This window comes from Bufo bufo, chromosome 4 (genome assembly GCF_905171765.1).
Source record: "Bufo bufo chromosome 4, aBufBuf1.1, whole genome shotgun sequence".
Taxonomy (NCBI): domain Eukaryota; kingdom Metazoa; phylum Chordata; class Amphibia; order Anura; family Bufonidae; genus Bufo; species Bufo bufo.
Window position 1 is genome coordinate 526151526 of NC_053392.1, and position 13775 is coordinate 526165300.

The 13775-nt window shown below is 42.9% G+C and overlaps 1 protein-coding gene across 3 annotated transcripts in view; it reads left to right on the forward strand.

The window, feature by feature from the left end:
- The window catches only part of SPTBN1 (spectrin beta, non-erythrocytic 1), a 184297-nt gene that overhangs the window by 90069 nt on the left and 80453 nt on the right, over positions 1 to 13775 (forward strand). For all 3 annotated transcript variants that reach the window (XM_040429744.1, XM_040429745.1, XM_040429746.1), the window contains one exon: positions 12552 to 12703. In XM_040429744.1, the coding sequence (XP_040285678.1) occupies positions 12552 to 12703 (152 nt within the window). The remainder of the gene's footprint in view (positions 1 to 12551; positions 12704 to 13775) is intronic.

Consider the following 13775-nt stretch of genomic DNA (forward strand, 5'->3'; position numbering starts at 1 on the left):
TTAGCGGAGTTAACCCTACAAAGCAATGTCGCTTCCTGATTCCCTTTAACTCCTGTTGACTTTGACATGTTAGTTGGTTTTCTGTAAAAGTGAGTTTTTTCTCCGTCTGGATGTGATCCGTTTTGTGAACAGACAGCATCCAGACAGAATCCTGACCCATTTGTTTTCATTGGGTCTGTCCACATGAGCATCATTATTCACTCATCTTCAGGAAAAATCACAGCGTGTTCTGTATTGTCCGTTTTTCACACAACCCTGGCCCCATAGAAATGTATGGGCCTGTGTGAAAACGGAAGGCATCCAGATGCGATGCATTTTTTCACTGATGGTTGCTAGGAAATTTTGAGCTTTATTTTTCAGTTTTTCTTCACACACTTGAAAAACGGATGCAATCTGGTTAGAAAAAAATAGAAACCCTGAACACAATCGTAGACCAAACTGATTGCACTTGTGCGCAAAACTATCAGTTTTTCTCTAAACAGATCCGTATCGCTCATGTAAAAGAGGCCTAATGGGGACCCCTGTTATATAGACATTCAGCTAAACAGTGGCTTCACCTCCTTCTTGGCTAAATAGACGGGGACTTTTTGATGTATAACCTGTTTTTACAGGAACATTGAGGTGAGATACTTGTTTGACGGAGCCATGAACTGGAAACTGGGCCAACAATTTTCTGTGTTTTTATAATTATAATTTTTTTTTTACATTGACCTTTCTGGAATTCTGCCCAGCACTAAATTAGACGTTATCAGTGGATAACTTCCTAGAGATGTATGAGGTACGCCAGTACACTACACAGTGATAGGTGGTCCGATACTCTTGTATGGCACTGCCAGTATTGTACCAGCGGACGCCACTCAAGAGGCTCCTGTCCTTTTACTGGGTACATGTCTAGACGTCAACTTAAATGTCTGACTCATCAGAACAAGCATAGCACCAAAGCAGTGAAGAGAGAGAACATGGGCATAGGTGGAAGCAAGCCGTGAACTTCATAGAACAGCCCCATCAGCTGCATTGCTGGGGGCTGTAAGGTTACATGGAGCTGATCATGGTCGGTGTGAGCCACATTGTGAGCAAACACAGAAAGCAAACTGCATTAACTTTCCTCCACTGACCTTTGCTCGTCAGACTTTGCAGTGAGCTGGGCTGGGTCTCTGTCACATTGAAGATTGTGTTTATTGTACAGTAATCTATTTTCTACCACAAGAAAAAAAGCACAAAAAGAGGCAACTTCTAAGTCTCGGGGGCACTATTTCAAAAAAAATAATAATCACGCATTTATGAATGGACATTCGGAGTATATATTACATGTACACACTCTATGTAGCCATTAAAACCCCAGATAGCTTTATAGTGAATTTAGTTTTGTTAGGAGCGGAAAGGTTGTCCTAGGCCCTCGCGTAGCATCATTTTTGCCTATATCAACCAATCAGATTACACCTCTCAGTTTTGTAAAGTAGAATGGAGAGGGGTATGATTTGTTGCCAAGAGCACCATTTTTATGCGTGCGCCCAAAGCTCAGGGTGTAGTCGTATATGGGTGGACATTGGTACTGTAAGTAGTTTGGCAAGCAGATCCGTTTCTTCGCATGTGGCGGCTATAATAGAGTTGTTAAATAAGAACTGCCCTAAGATTAGAAAAGTCTGCTCGGCAGTCCAAGACTGTGACTCATTACATTTACTATCAAGAGTCAGTGCTTGCTGTGGAGTCAGGCCAGGAAATCTGTGATGTTTAGTGTGAGGTGTGGCTAGTCCTGGTTACATGTGGTGGACACAAGCTTTAATAATAATAAAGGCTATAAACTCCTTCGGGGGCAATTTTTCTTAATTGAGTTACCGTATATAAATTTTGGTCTAAAAATAATTTTTTTCAATTGGTCTTTATTAAAAAATTTCAGCAGCTTTCATCTTACAGGGTTACATATCAGCCTAGCTGAAGAGCATCTTATGTTGATGTTCTGACAGCTCTGTAGCCCTTATCTCTGAATTCCTGACAGCTCATAAACACTCATTACAGCTAAACTCTTATCAAACTGATAACAATATGGCTTAACTGAGTGTTTGAGTTGTCAGGAGTTCAGAAGTAAGGGTTAGGCTCCATTCACACGTCCGCAAAATGTGTCCGCATCCTTTCCGCAATTTTGCGGAAAGGGTGCGGACCCATTCATTCTCTATGGAGACGGAATGTGCTGTCCGCATCCACATTTGCGGATCCGCACTTCCGCATCCGTGCTTCCGTTTCCGCAAAAAATAGAACATGTCCTATTCTTGTCCGCAATTGCGGACAAGAACAGGCATATTCTATTATGTCGGCAATGTGCGGTCCGCAAAATGCGGAATGCACATTGCCGCTTTCCGTGTTTTGCGGATCCGTGTCTCCGTGTATCCGCAAAACACATTGCGGACGTGTGAATGGAGCCTTATACTTCTCCATCAGGACAGCAACATAGTAACCTGAAACCAAGAAACTCTGCAGCTAGGCTGAAACCTCACCCTGTGGGACAAAAACTGCTGAAAACTTTCAATAAAGACCAATTCAAAAAAATTATTTTTAGCCCAAAAAAAGCATATAATAAAAAGCAATCATACAAAAAAATTACCCCCAAAGGTTGTTCATAACAGTTAAGTGTCTCCTAGTAAATTGATTCTTGTTGTAGTCCATTTTGGCCCATTGCTCAATTTGTTTGGTACGGAGCACCAATCCCCTTTAGCCCCTGGACTCCAGTCCATTTACAGCTGTATATGGCACCTCTTGGGCTGTATTCTTCCTTTGCTTTTTCACCTCAGGGGTGGATACATTGTTGTACAGCTGTTAGGAAATACAGTGGATCACTCCAGGAACAGGTTTTAGATTTTGAAGTTTAGCCAAGCTATAAAATACTAATACTACTATAAAAGGCTACTTTTACACTTGCAGCAGAGTGATCCGGCAAGCAGTTCCGTCGCCGGAACCGACTGCCGGATCCCGCAATCTGCATGCAAACGGACAGCATTTGTAGACTGATCCGGATGCGGATCCATCTTACAAATGCATTGCAAGAGCGGATTTGTCTCTCTGGATGCCGTCCTGAGAAACGGATCTGTTTATATATTTTTTTCACATAGCAGTATTTTTAATGCCAGATCCGGCACGAATACATTTCAATGTAGATTAAGGCCGGATTCGGCATTCTGGCAACTGATCCGGAATTTTGATTGGAGATAATACCGCAGCATGCTGCGGTATTTTCTCCGTCCAAAATGCCGTTCAATGACTGAACTGAAGACATCCTGATGCATCCTGAACGGAATGCTCTCCATTCAGAATGCATGGGGATAAAACTGATCAGTTTTTTTCTGGTATTGAGCCCCTGTGACGGAACTCTGTGCCGGAAAAGAAAAACGCTAGTGTGAAAGTACCCTTAGATGTTAATAAAGAACAGCCCAAAAAGCAATTTTCTATACACCTTGCCTCCTGGGATATGTCCAAGCCCGTTCTGCAGGCTGCTCTGAATTTACCAGATATGTACATGACTCATCATGGTCATCGTCAATGTATCATCATGGAGGATCCTAAATCACTAGCACATTGTAACTTTAGCCTGCCCCTTCGCCTATGCTGTGTCAGGGCATCCTGAGCTGGAAGGGGGGACGTACTTGTTCTGCAACAGGGTTTTCCCCACTTGTGAGCCGTTGGTCACCAGGGGATTGCAGTAAGGAAGGGTACAACTTGTAATGACACCTGGTTTACACCGACCTCATACTGTATGGTTTCCTAATTGGCATCTATTACATCTATCTAGCATTGAAGGACGAAGAGTCCACACAGAGTAGGAGCGTTGCTCAGCAGTCAGTGCGGATTAGCATCTGTCCGATCATTCAGTCAGCAGTTTGTTTATAACAGCATGTACTAAGCTATAAAACACCCCATTTTAATTGGACTTCCCGGTCTGCATGCCCCGCCGCCCAGCTGGAGGCCGCTCCTCATCTGGAGTTGTTGCAGATCTCTTTCAATATATTTGCTGTCTTAATAGCCAGAGGGAAGAATCCTTATGTCATTCCTCTGTCATCCACTATAATATATGAGCCGCAGATGAAATTAGCTGCCTATTTGCATTTTTGGGATCCATTTTATTTCTGTATAGATTACATTCTGAATACAGATTCAACATCATCCATGCATATTTCTATACAGCCATAGCTCTACAGGTATATCCTATTTTTCACTATGTAGCATGCTATATGTCTGGTGTATTGTTCCCTTTCCGCTTGGATCTTTTAAAAATGGATCAGTATTTAGGTCTGCAGTATGCGAGAAAATACTGATACACAGGGGAACTAGAAGTGGCCCCATGTTGAAGCCAAAGCAAAACTGGTAGAAGTGTTTTTTTTTTTTTTTGTTTTTTTATCAATACCATTTTGGAATATATATATATATATATATATATATATATATATATATATATATATATATTATATATATATTATTTATTTATTTTTTGCGCACAACAATAATGATCTTTACTTTTATTTTTAAAGTGGGAAAAGCGGCTGTTGTGAATTTTTAGTATTTTTTTTTTTTTATTGCTTTACAAACTTATTTTTTCTTATTATTATTATTTTTAAGTCCCCCTAGGGGACTTTAATCTGCGATCATTTGATCGCTTCTCCTATAGACTGCAATGATTTAATATTGTAGCCCTTAAATTTATTGTGTGGAGCCCTGCGATGTGTGTTAAAGTGCGAGTGTAACACATCACTGGCGGCTCACTGCATATAAAATGCAATTGGCCCACTGGGAATTATCCCGGTGAGATACATTGCCAATCCGCCCCTACTGATGCAAGTGAAAAAATAATATAATAATAATAATATAAAAAAGACTGAAACATCACAATACTGACACGCGACACATGAGCACACTTGTGTCAGTACATTGCAATACACAGATGTGAATGAGCTGGAAGGATCCTTGTGTGATATGCCGCTATCTATCCAGCAGGTGAATCAGTTACCTCCTTTATCAGTGTATCATTGACATGTAGTAGAGGCAGATCTTCTGTGGAAGTGATGTTCTCTGGCGCACACGCGCTCTGTATGGCTGGGTTATCAGCAGTAGCTTGTACGTGGGTGTGCTACATTGCACACGTCATTTTCCTTCTCCCTCGTAATTAGGCTACATGCACACGACCGTATGTGTTTTGCAGTCCGCAAAAAAAACGGATGACATTCCGTATGGCATCCGTTTTTTTTTTTTTTGCGGATCCATTGTAATAATGCCTATCCTTGTCCGCAAACTAGAAAAAAATAGGACATGCACTATTTTTTTTTTTTGCGGAGCAACGGAACGGACATACTGATGCGGACAGCACATGGTGTGCTGTCCGCGTTTTTTGCGGACCCATTGAAATGAATGGGTCCGCATCCTATCCGCAAAAAAAAACGGATCGGACACAGAAACAAAACACGGTCGTGTGCATGAGGCCTAATATGGAGAATTTTCTGGAATGGGGAGGTAAAGGTAGAAATTTACTCAGTCGCCCCAAAAGAGTTTTTGGTTATATGTTGGGCTACTTTCACACTGGCGTTTCTGGGTCCGCTTGTGAGATCCGTTCAGGGCTCTCAGAAGCGGCCCAAAACGGATCAGTTCAGCCCCAATGCATTCTGAATGGATAAGGATCCGTTCAGAATGCATCAGTTTGGCTCCGTTCCGCCTCCATTCCGCGCTGGAGGTGGACACCAAAACGCTGGGGACGGATCCGTTTTCACTGACACAATATGGTGCAATTGAAAACGGATCCGTCCCCCATTGACTTTCAGTGTAAGTCAAAACGGATCCGTTTGCATTATCATGAACAAAAGAAAAAAAAGTTTTTTTTGTTCATGGTAATGCAAACAGATCCGTTCTGAACAGATACAAGCGTTTGCATTATCGGTGCGGATCCGTCTGTGCAGATACAAGACTGATCCGCACCTAACGCAGGTGTGAAAGTAGCCTTACAGGAGAAGAGACTCGGGTGCCCAGCCCCAGACATGGGCAGTTGTGCAAATTTTGTGGGGAGAGTTTTACTCCTTGCTGCCCGGCCTCTGTCACACTTTCTCGTAGCCAGCCATTTTTGGATTATGATTCATTTCTGTGTTAATTTAAAAATAAACTTCCAATTTCTGGTTTGTCCGCGGCTGCCAAGACTCACAGGAAACGCTCCCCGCAGCTGCTGCCTTTCACCACACGTTCACTTCCTCGGCACGTTGTTCCCTGGATTTATGATATTGGGATATTTATTTGATTTCTTCTTCTAGAAGAGATGACTGTTTTCGAAGACCTCACCATGCCTTCTTTTATTGGATTAGATGGTAGTTTGTGCTGTGCATAATTGATTTTTATAACCTTCAGTTGTACTTTAAGGCTAAATGCACACGATCAGGATTGCGTGCGGAAAATCCGCACTGTAGGTCATGTACATTTTATTCTACGAGAATTTGAAATTCTCAGTGCACACAATGCAGATTTTTTTTCCATTTTGACCTGACCGGATTTTCTTCATTCACTTAGTAAAATCCGCACCAAATCCGCATGCAAATCTGCACTAATTGATGTGGATTGATTGCACAGATTTGCCTGCGAAAAAATGCGGATTTAAGTGCGGATGCTCCGCTCATGAATCCTGAACGTGTGCATGTACCCTAAATATTACAAGAACCAGTGTGGGCCTTATGGCCCCCCTGTGCGATACATGAAATGCTCCAATGCTAAGGGGGGCTGCCAGGGTGAAAATCGGGATATGTCTGGGTTCAGCTCTGAATCCGGACAACCCCTTTAATAATTATTATTACATGGGGAATGGAATTAGTTACCACAACAAACATATCAGGAGAGGTTATGTAGAAATGTCCCCTATGCGCCTGGACTGGAGGTGCTATCTGGAGGACCACAGAGGAAAGTTCCATGGCACACAGTTTTAGAGTTTCAATGATATTGAATCTTTACTCGCATTCAACAAATATCCAAGCGAGTTCCAGGCAAGACATGGAATTTCTACAGTAGTAGCCACGTTTCGGTCCATATGGACCTTTTTCAGCCCTATGGAGGGGAATGTATCTTTAGGGTCCATTCACACGTCCGCAAAAGGGTCCGCACCTGTTCCGCAATTTTGCGGAACAGGTGCGGGCCCATTGATTCTCTATGGGCCCGGACGTGAAGCGGAGAGCACACTATGTGCTCTCTGCTTCCACATTTGCGGAGCGCGGCCCCGAACTTCCGGGTTTCGGCCTCGAACTTCCAGTCCGCAGCTCCGCAAAAGATAGAATAGCTGTGGACAAGAATAGGCATTTCTATAGCGGGTGCTGGCCGGGTGTGTTGCGGGTCCGCAATTTGTGGGTCCGCAACACACCACAGACATGTGAATGGACCCTTAGGAGAATATTTGAAGTCAGTTTTCTTCAGTCTGTGTTGGAGTACTTTGTGCCACATTTATCAAATGTTGCATGTTTGATAGGTTTAAGGACAAGCCAAATTTATCTGTCTAGAGAAGCTCCTCCAGTTTTCCTACTCCACCCTCCTCCTGGAGTGAGATTGCGTCTTTTTAAAAGCGTCTCAATGATAAATATGGAGTGAAACTCATTAACACAGCTAACTGCACCCACTTTTCCACCCATATTACAAAACTGGTGTGAGTGGTGTACACATGCAAAGAGTCTTAAAATTTTGCGCAATCGCATACATTTTGCAAAAGCGAGCGCAAAAAAAAGTTGCAAAAGCCGTATTTTGCGACTTTTTGATTCCAGAATTCTGGAGTGAAGGTATGATAAATCAGGGCCTATGTTTCTGTGACCAAAAGTAACGAGACCACCCGTCTTATAGGCTATTTATTAGGTCCAGACTTCTACTGGCTGGTTATCAGATGCAAATGGATATCTGTACGATACTTCAATGTCAACGGGCCTGGGTTTCATCATTTTATCTAGATAGTTTCTGGCACAGGAAATTGCATGTGACTGGTATAAGTGGTAGTAACACTAACCGTCATACGTGGCTACTCCTCTGTGAAAGTATTCTGACATTCGGGTGACATGCCGAACATTTCCTGACCCCATGTGAATGGAGATGCAGCACATGTTATAGACTTCCTGACAGCAGATATCACCCATGTGCTTTTCTTGTTTTGCCGTTTCACATAGTTTCCACGGTAACCAGTAAATTTCTGGTTTCTGACCAAAAAAAAGTGACTTCATTCTGAGCAGACCCGGAGGTCAAGATACGCAGCTTGTACATAATCCTAGGAATGCGCACAACATGTTGGGGATGATGTTCCTCTAACATGAGGGTCCTGTCAAGTGTTATAATCCCTCAGAAATGCCGTATATTTCCTATGTCGTGTGGTCACATATGTAAAATTTCTGAATATTTGTGCACGTATTCTCAATGGACAGATCTGCTTTGCAACTGTCATCTAGAAACATGGTAACTTTTTTTTTAATGATGGAGTCCATCAGGTTCCTGTAAGAATTGTCTTTGCACCGAGAAATAAAAGAAACATCAGACTGATCGTGCTGTTGCTAGGCGATGGACTCCGCACGCAGCGGGTGACACTGTTTGATCTCCGTGCTCTGCAGAAGAGCTGGCAGTGCATGTAGACAGGCATCCGATTGTAGATGCTAGCTGTGGGAGGGGGAGAGGGGGCAGGTGTTTGGCAGAAGGGTCTTATTTTTTTGTTATTTTCCATCTGATAGATATGAGTCCCACTCCTATCTCCAAAACATGGGTCACCTGACCATCATCCCACCCTGTGAGGCAGCCAGTCGTTGGTGCATTCAGGCGGAGAGTGAATTGAGAGATGGCTGCCCATGTCCACAACTCTCTCCATTCACTTCTATCCTGTGGGTATGCCATATGTCTCTTAAGGCTGTATTACACCAGCCGATTCTTCAGGCGATTGTCGGGAAGGAAGCTTTCCTCGCTAGCGGAGGAGACTGCTGCTATTACATGCAGCGATCTCCTCCACAGCATGTAGAGGAGCGATTGCTATACCATCGCTCGTCCCCATACTGACTAGTTATTTGCCGAAAGCAGATCATGACTAGACAGCAGGATCTGCCACTAGAAAATCCTGATCTTTCAACATGCTGAAAGATCACGATTGCCTGATGCTCGTTCATCAGGTAATTGGCGGCAGTATTAGACTGCCAGAGGATGGCGATCACCTGGCTGAAAATCTGCCAGTGTAATACAGGCTTAAGGCTTCGTTCACATCTCTGTCAAGGATCTCTCGCAGGATTCACCGTTGCTGGATCCCCATTGACTGTAATAAGGTCCAGTGGTAATCCGGCCACTTTCCGACATAAAGTTGTTTTGTCCGGCCAACAGCCAGCATTTTACGCTGGATCAGGCAGCTGGATCTCCTTAACGACGACATGAACGAGACCAAAGGAGGGATTGCTGTTCTAAGGCTTCGCATCTCCACTAAGGACATCCAGCAGCATTATCCGGAGCAAATGCCAGCTCTTTCATGCAATGGTTTTTGTCCGGCCGAAACCCGGCAAGCGGTCGGATCACATCCAGACCTCATTATAGTTGGTGTGGATCCGATGATGTAGTAGAGAAAATCTGGCAACGCCAGATCCTGTGAGATCCAGTAGGCTGCTCTGTGCCAGAATAACCTGCCAGATCTCCCTCCTGGAGATTTGAAAGACTCACAAGTTCACAAATATACTGCTGTGGATTTTTATGCAGAATTTGCCTTCTGCGATGCAAAAGGTGAAAAAAAACATATTCTCATGTGTTGTAATAGAATTACAGTGGTTGAACCATGTATCCAGGACTGCTCACATACTGTACAAATGCAGTGTAAAATTAGACGCTTTTATGTTTCAGATAAAACATAAGACTTTTCAGAGTTTTTCGCAGTCATCGGTGCAGGATTGTATAGAATCAGATGTGAGGACCTTTGACACGGGTAACATTTCTCTGCTCTAAGCTGAGGAGCATGCTCCGCGGTTACTCATTAGTAGTCTAGTTATACGATGTCTAGATCTTGGCTGTTCTTGTAGGTCTTGTGCATTTTCAAAATCAGTAATGGGGAATCAGACCTTGGCGGAGTTGTTGTGTGACCTTATTGCCTTCCTTACAGGCAGCTTCCTTCCTCATGTTACTGCAAGATAACCGTCATATGCTGCAGTTTCAGTCCAACCGTTACATGTTCTTCGGTTTCCTGCTCTACTTTGCATGTTCATTTCCATTTTTACCTTTAGGGGAAAACATGTTTCAAACATTAGTGAATGTCTTCTTATAGTTTGACTGTGGTGATGCCTATTGTTTTTTTAAAGGGTGGTTCTCCATGACTTAACAATTGACGACCTATTGCTATAAAGCAATAAACAGTGGACAGAGCTGTGTAGTTCTAGTGCTGGAGCTACTTCCAAACAGTTCGCTGAGGTCAAATCCAGCCCAATCTGATATTGGAGGACCCCTATAGGTGCTCATACAAATTACAATTATAGCAAGTTGGTTGTACTCACTACTTTTTCCAGGACTGGCTGACTAATATGTTGTGAGGTCCCCCAAAATTTGCTGGATTGGACCTGTTGGATTTCAGTGCGGCTTATCATTTGTTGCCATGGGAGATGTGACCATTTTCCTCTCTCCACCTTGAAACCAACTCCATGCCTTGCCAAGCTATGTGTTGGGGGAGTCGGGGGGGGGGGGGGGGGGGGGGGATAGTTGCGCCAACAGCTATCCAAGATTTATGTCATCTCTTAAATTACTACTTCCACCCATATTGCCCGTAGAAGAAAACGGTAGTCTGTAATGCGCTGTTGTGACTACCACCAGGGTTGCTAACAGCCGCCAGCGCTATCCTAGGGTAAGGAGGACTTCGGGACAGAGTCGCCAAGCCTTCAAGATAAAGGTAGAACTAATTAAAAATGTTAGAGTAGAGGACCATTCAAAGACAGTATCTGACTATGCACATTAGACGCATGTCATTAAAGCCCACTGATTTTGGTGGGATGGGCCCAGGCTAGCATCTAATGTGTATGGGGGCCTTCCAACAGTAGATGTCGGGAGAGGAAAGAACGGTCGTACATGTTGGATTTCAATGTGCCCAATCTTTTTGTCCTTGGGATGATGAGCTGCTTGTCAGAAGTGTCTGGCAATGGTTTTCTAACCATGCATGCTCTGTTGAACATGCATGTGTATGGGGGCATCAGGAGACATAGCAGTTGGCCAGACCAGCTTCTTCTGCCCACAGTTTTCTCCTTTTGTCTGGCCAGCTTTATAGTTAAGATGTTTATAGTAGTGCCTATGTTGGCTGTGAGATGAGACAAGGCCATCTCCTGATCCCAGTCATGATTATTCAAATTTTTATTAGTCATTTCATAAAGCCGAGATGCCTGGAGATGGAAATCCTATAACTGGGCAGGAATCTGGAGTTATTGCTGTGATATTTATTGGAGAATGGTTGACATTCTGCCTTCCTCCACATCAAATACCTCACCCATGGAAGGAGCGTGTGCTCTTCCCCCTTGGACTCTGAGCAGAGGAGGAAGTGAAGGAATTTCCTTTGCTATGGCATTTGTTTTCTTGCTCGGTCAACACAATGGAGTTACTGTACTATAGTTCATTGGGTAGATTTCTGTTTCTTAATGCCAACACATTACTTGAAGGCAACCGAGCATCAACTTTTCTTGATGAGCAGCAGATCTGAGATATTTAAGAACTGTGTGTGTTTAAGATGTGCCTGTATATGAGGTACATTGGATTCCAATCAAGTTTATACAGTTTTTTTTTCTAAAGGTGCAATAATGTATATCCCTTACTGAAGAAATTTTAGTTTGCTAAAATTTAGCACCGTGGGTTCAGCTTCACATATACTTTGCCTTACTTGTTGCTACAGCTGTAAGCTTATTAAACCTATCCTATAACAAGTCTTTCAGTGACCACAAACATGGCTGCCAGGGTGAGGTCTTCACCCAACCTTCCCAGGCTGCTTTATGTTCACCTATTTTTGCCACAGTATGAGAGCAGATGATTGTGCACATATTGAGATCTGTCAACAGCACTTTAATGGTTTCCAGTTTAATGTTTGTTAGTTTTTTTGCAAAGAGCTTAAGCTAAATAAAAAAAAACACAAAAAGGGTAATGAGGATGTCACAAATATGCATAAATCTTAATTTACTGATTAGAGAGCCAAGGTCAATCTAAGGCAGTTCTAAAGTTAAAATTAGATTCAAATGTGTTGTTAATTCAATTGTTTGTCAAAAATGCATTATTTTCATTATATATGTAATTTAAGGCCCCCATACACGAGAACAGTGGGTTCGACCCACAATCTATTGTCTTTGGGGAGTTCCCAGCTCTCCCCCGACAAAAGATGAGAGAAGGATCAGGCAAAGTGAATATTTTTGCCTGATGCTTTTGTTCTCCCGGGAGATGAGCATACACGCTCGGCTGAACCCAATGGACACCTTTATGTATATTGCACATATGGGGTTATTGATGTCTGGAAGTTGCAAGGAATATAGCTTTGCTCAGCCTTAATAGCCATTGACCTCCATTTTGTATTTTCTGTATTTTAGATGAACGTGAGGCTGTCCAGAAGAAGACCTTCACAAAATGGGTTAATTCCCACCTGGCCCGTGTTTCCTGCAGAATTACTGATCTGTACGCAGACCTTCGAGATGGGCGGATGCTTATCAAACTACTGGAGGTTCTCTCCGGAGAAAGACTTGTAAGTGGTCTCCTCACCCAGAGATGACTGTAGATGGCAGGTTTCTACACAGTATTTCACTGTTCACATGAGGCTATCTGTAGATGCATTTCCTTCCCTTACTTAGCACTCAAGAATCTGAGGTGTGGAGGTTTCTCACTACCCATTTTACTACATGTTTTCTACTAGAGGCAGTTCTTAAAATATCTGCCCTCCTGTCTTCCCTCCATGTGTAAAACATGAGTAGGCCACAATTTACAATCTGTCATCTAGAAACTTGCCATGTAACATGTAAAAGCAAATGTTCTTCTACTGGACTAAAAATCGCTCTATTCACGTAATACTGTGTTCCTATGCAGCGGGATAAAAGGGTTTTCAAGCAAAGGGGCTAAAATAATAAAGGGGACATGTGATCAGAAATGACCTATGGTTTAAATCACGTTAAACACATTATTCTGCAGTATTTGCACTGACCACTAAGCCTAATAATAGGCACCGCTTAGTCTGTTCAGATTACTTTTCTGTAGTTATCCACTTATTCTTACAGGTAGGAGTAGAATGACTGATATCACCTATATATAGATAACACAGGATCCACCATTCACAATAGTTGATTGTCACAGCTTCTCTATTCTTCCCTCTGAACAGGTCACAGATCATGCCCAGAAAACTCTCCCATAGAAGTCACTGAGGTCCCCTCCCGACCATTGTGTCTGTGGTTCATTTGGCTGCTGGAAAGCATAACTACATTTAGAGAGAACAGAAAGATGACTGCCCCCATGATCATGTTCAGGAAGTAGAATATCAAAAAATAATCTACAATTAGAAAAAAAACTGATTGGTAAAAAAAAGGATATGCGTCACTCTGACAAACTATTTTTCAGTGACACATCACAAACTTTGTAATAGAAGTAATTCCAGTTTCTCGTATTCTCTGCTCTAGTCCCTCAGCCACCACTACTATGTCTATCCCCCAACCAGTGACATGACAATAATGTCCATACTGCCCTAATATCTCTGTCTTCTGGGGTCATGTGTCGTTGTGGATGACATCATTGCACAGCAAATAAAATACAATGTTCTGCTGCTGGGA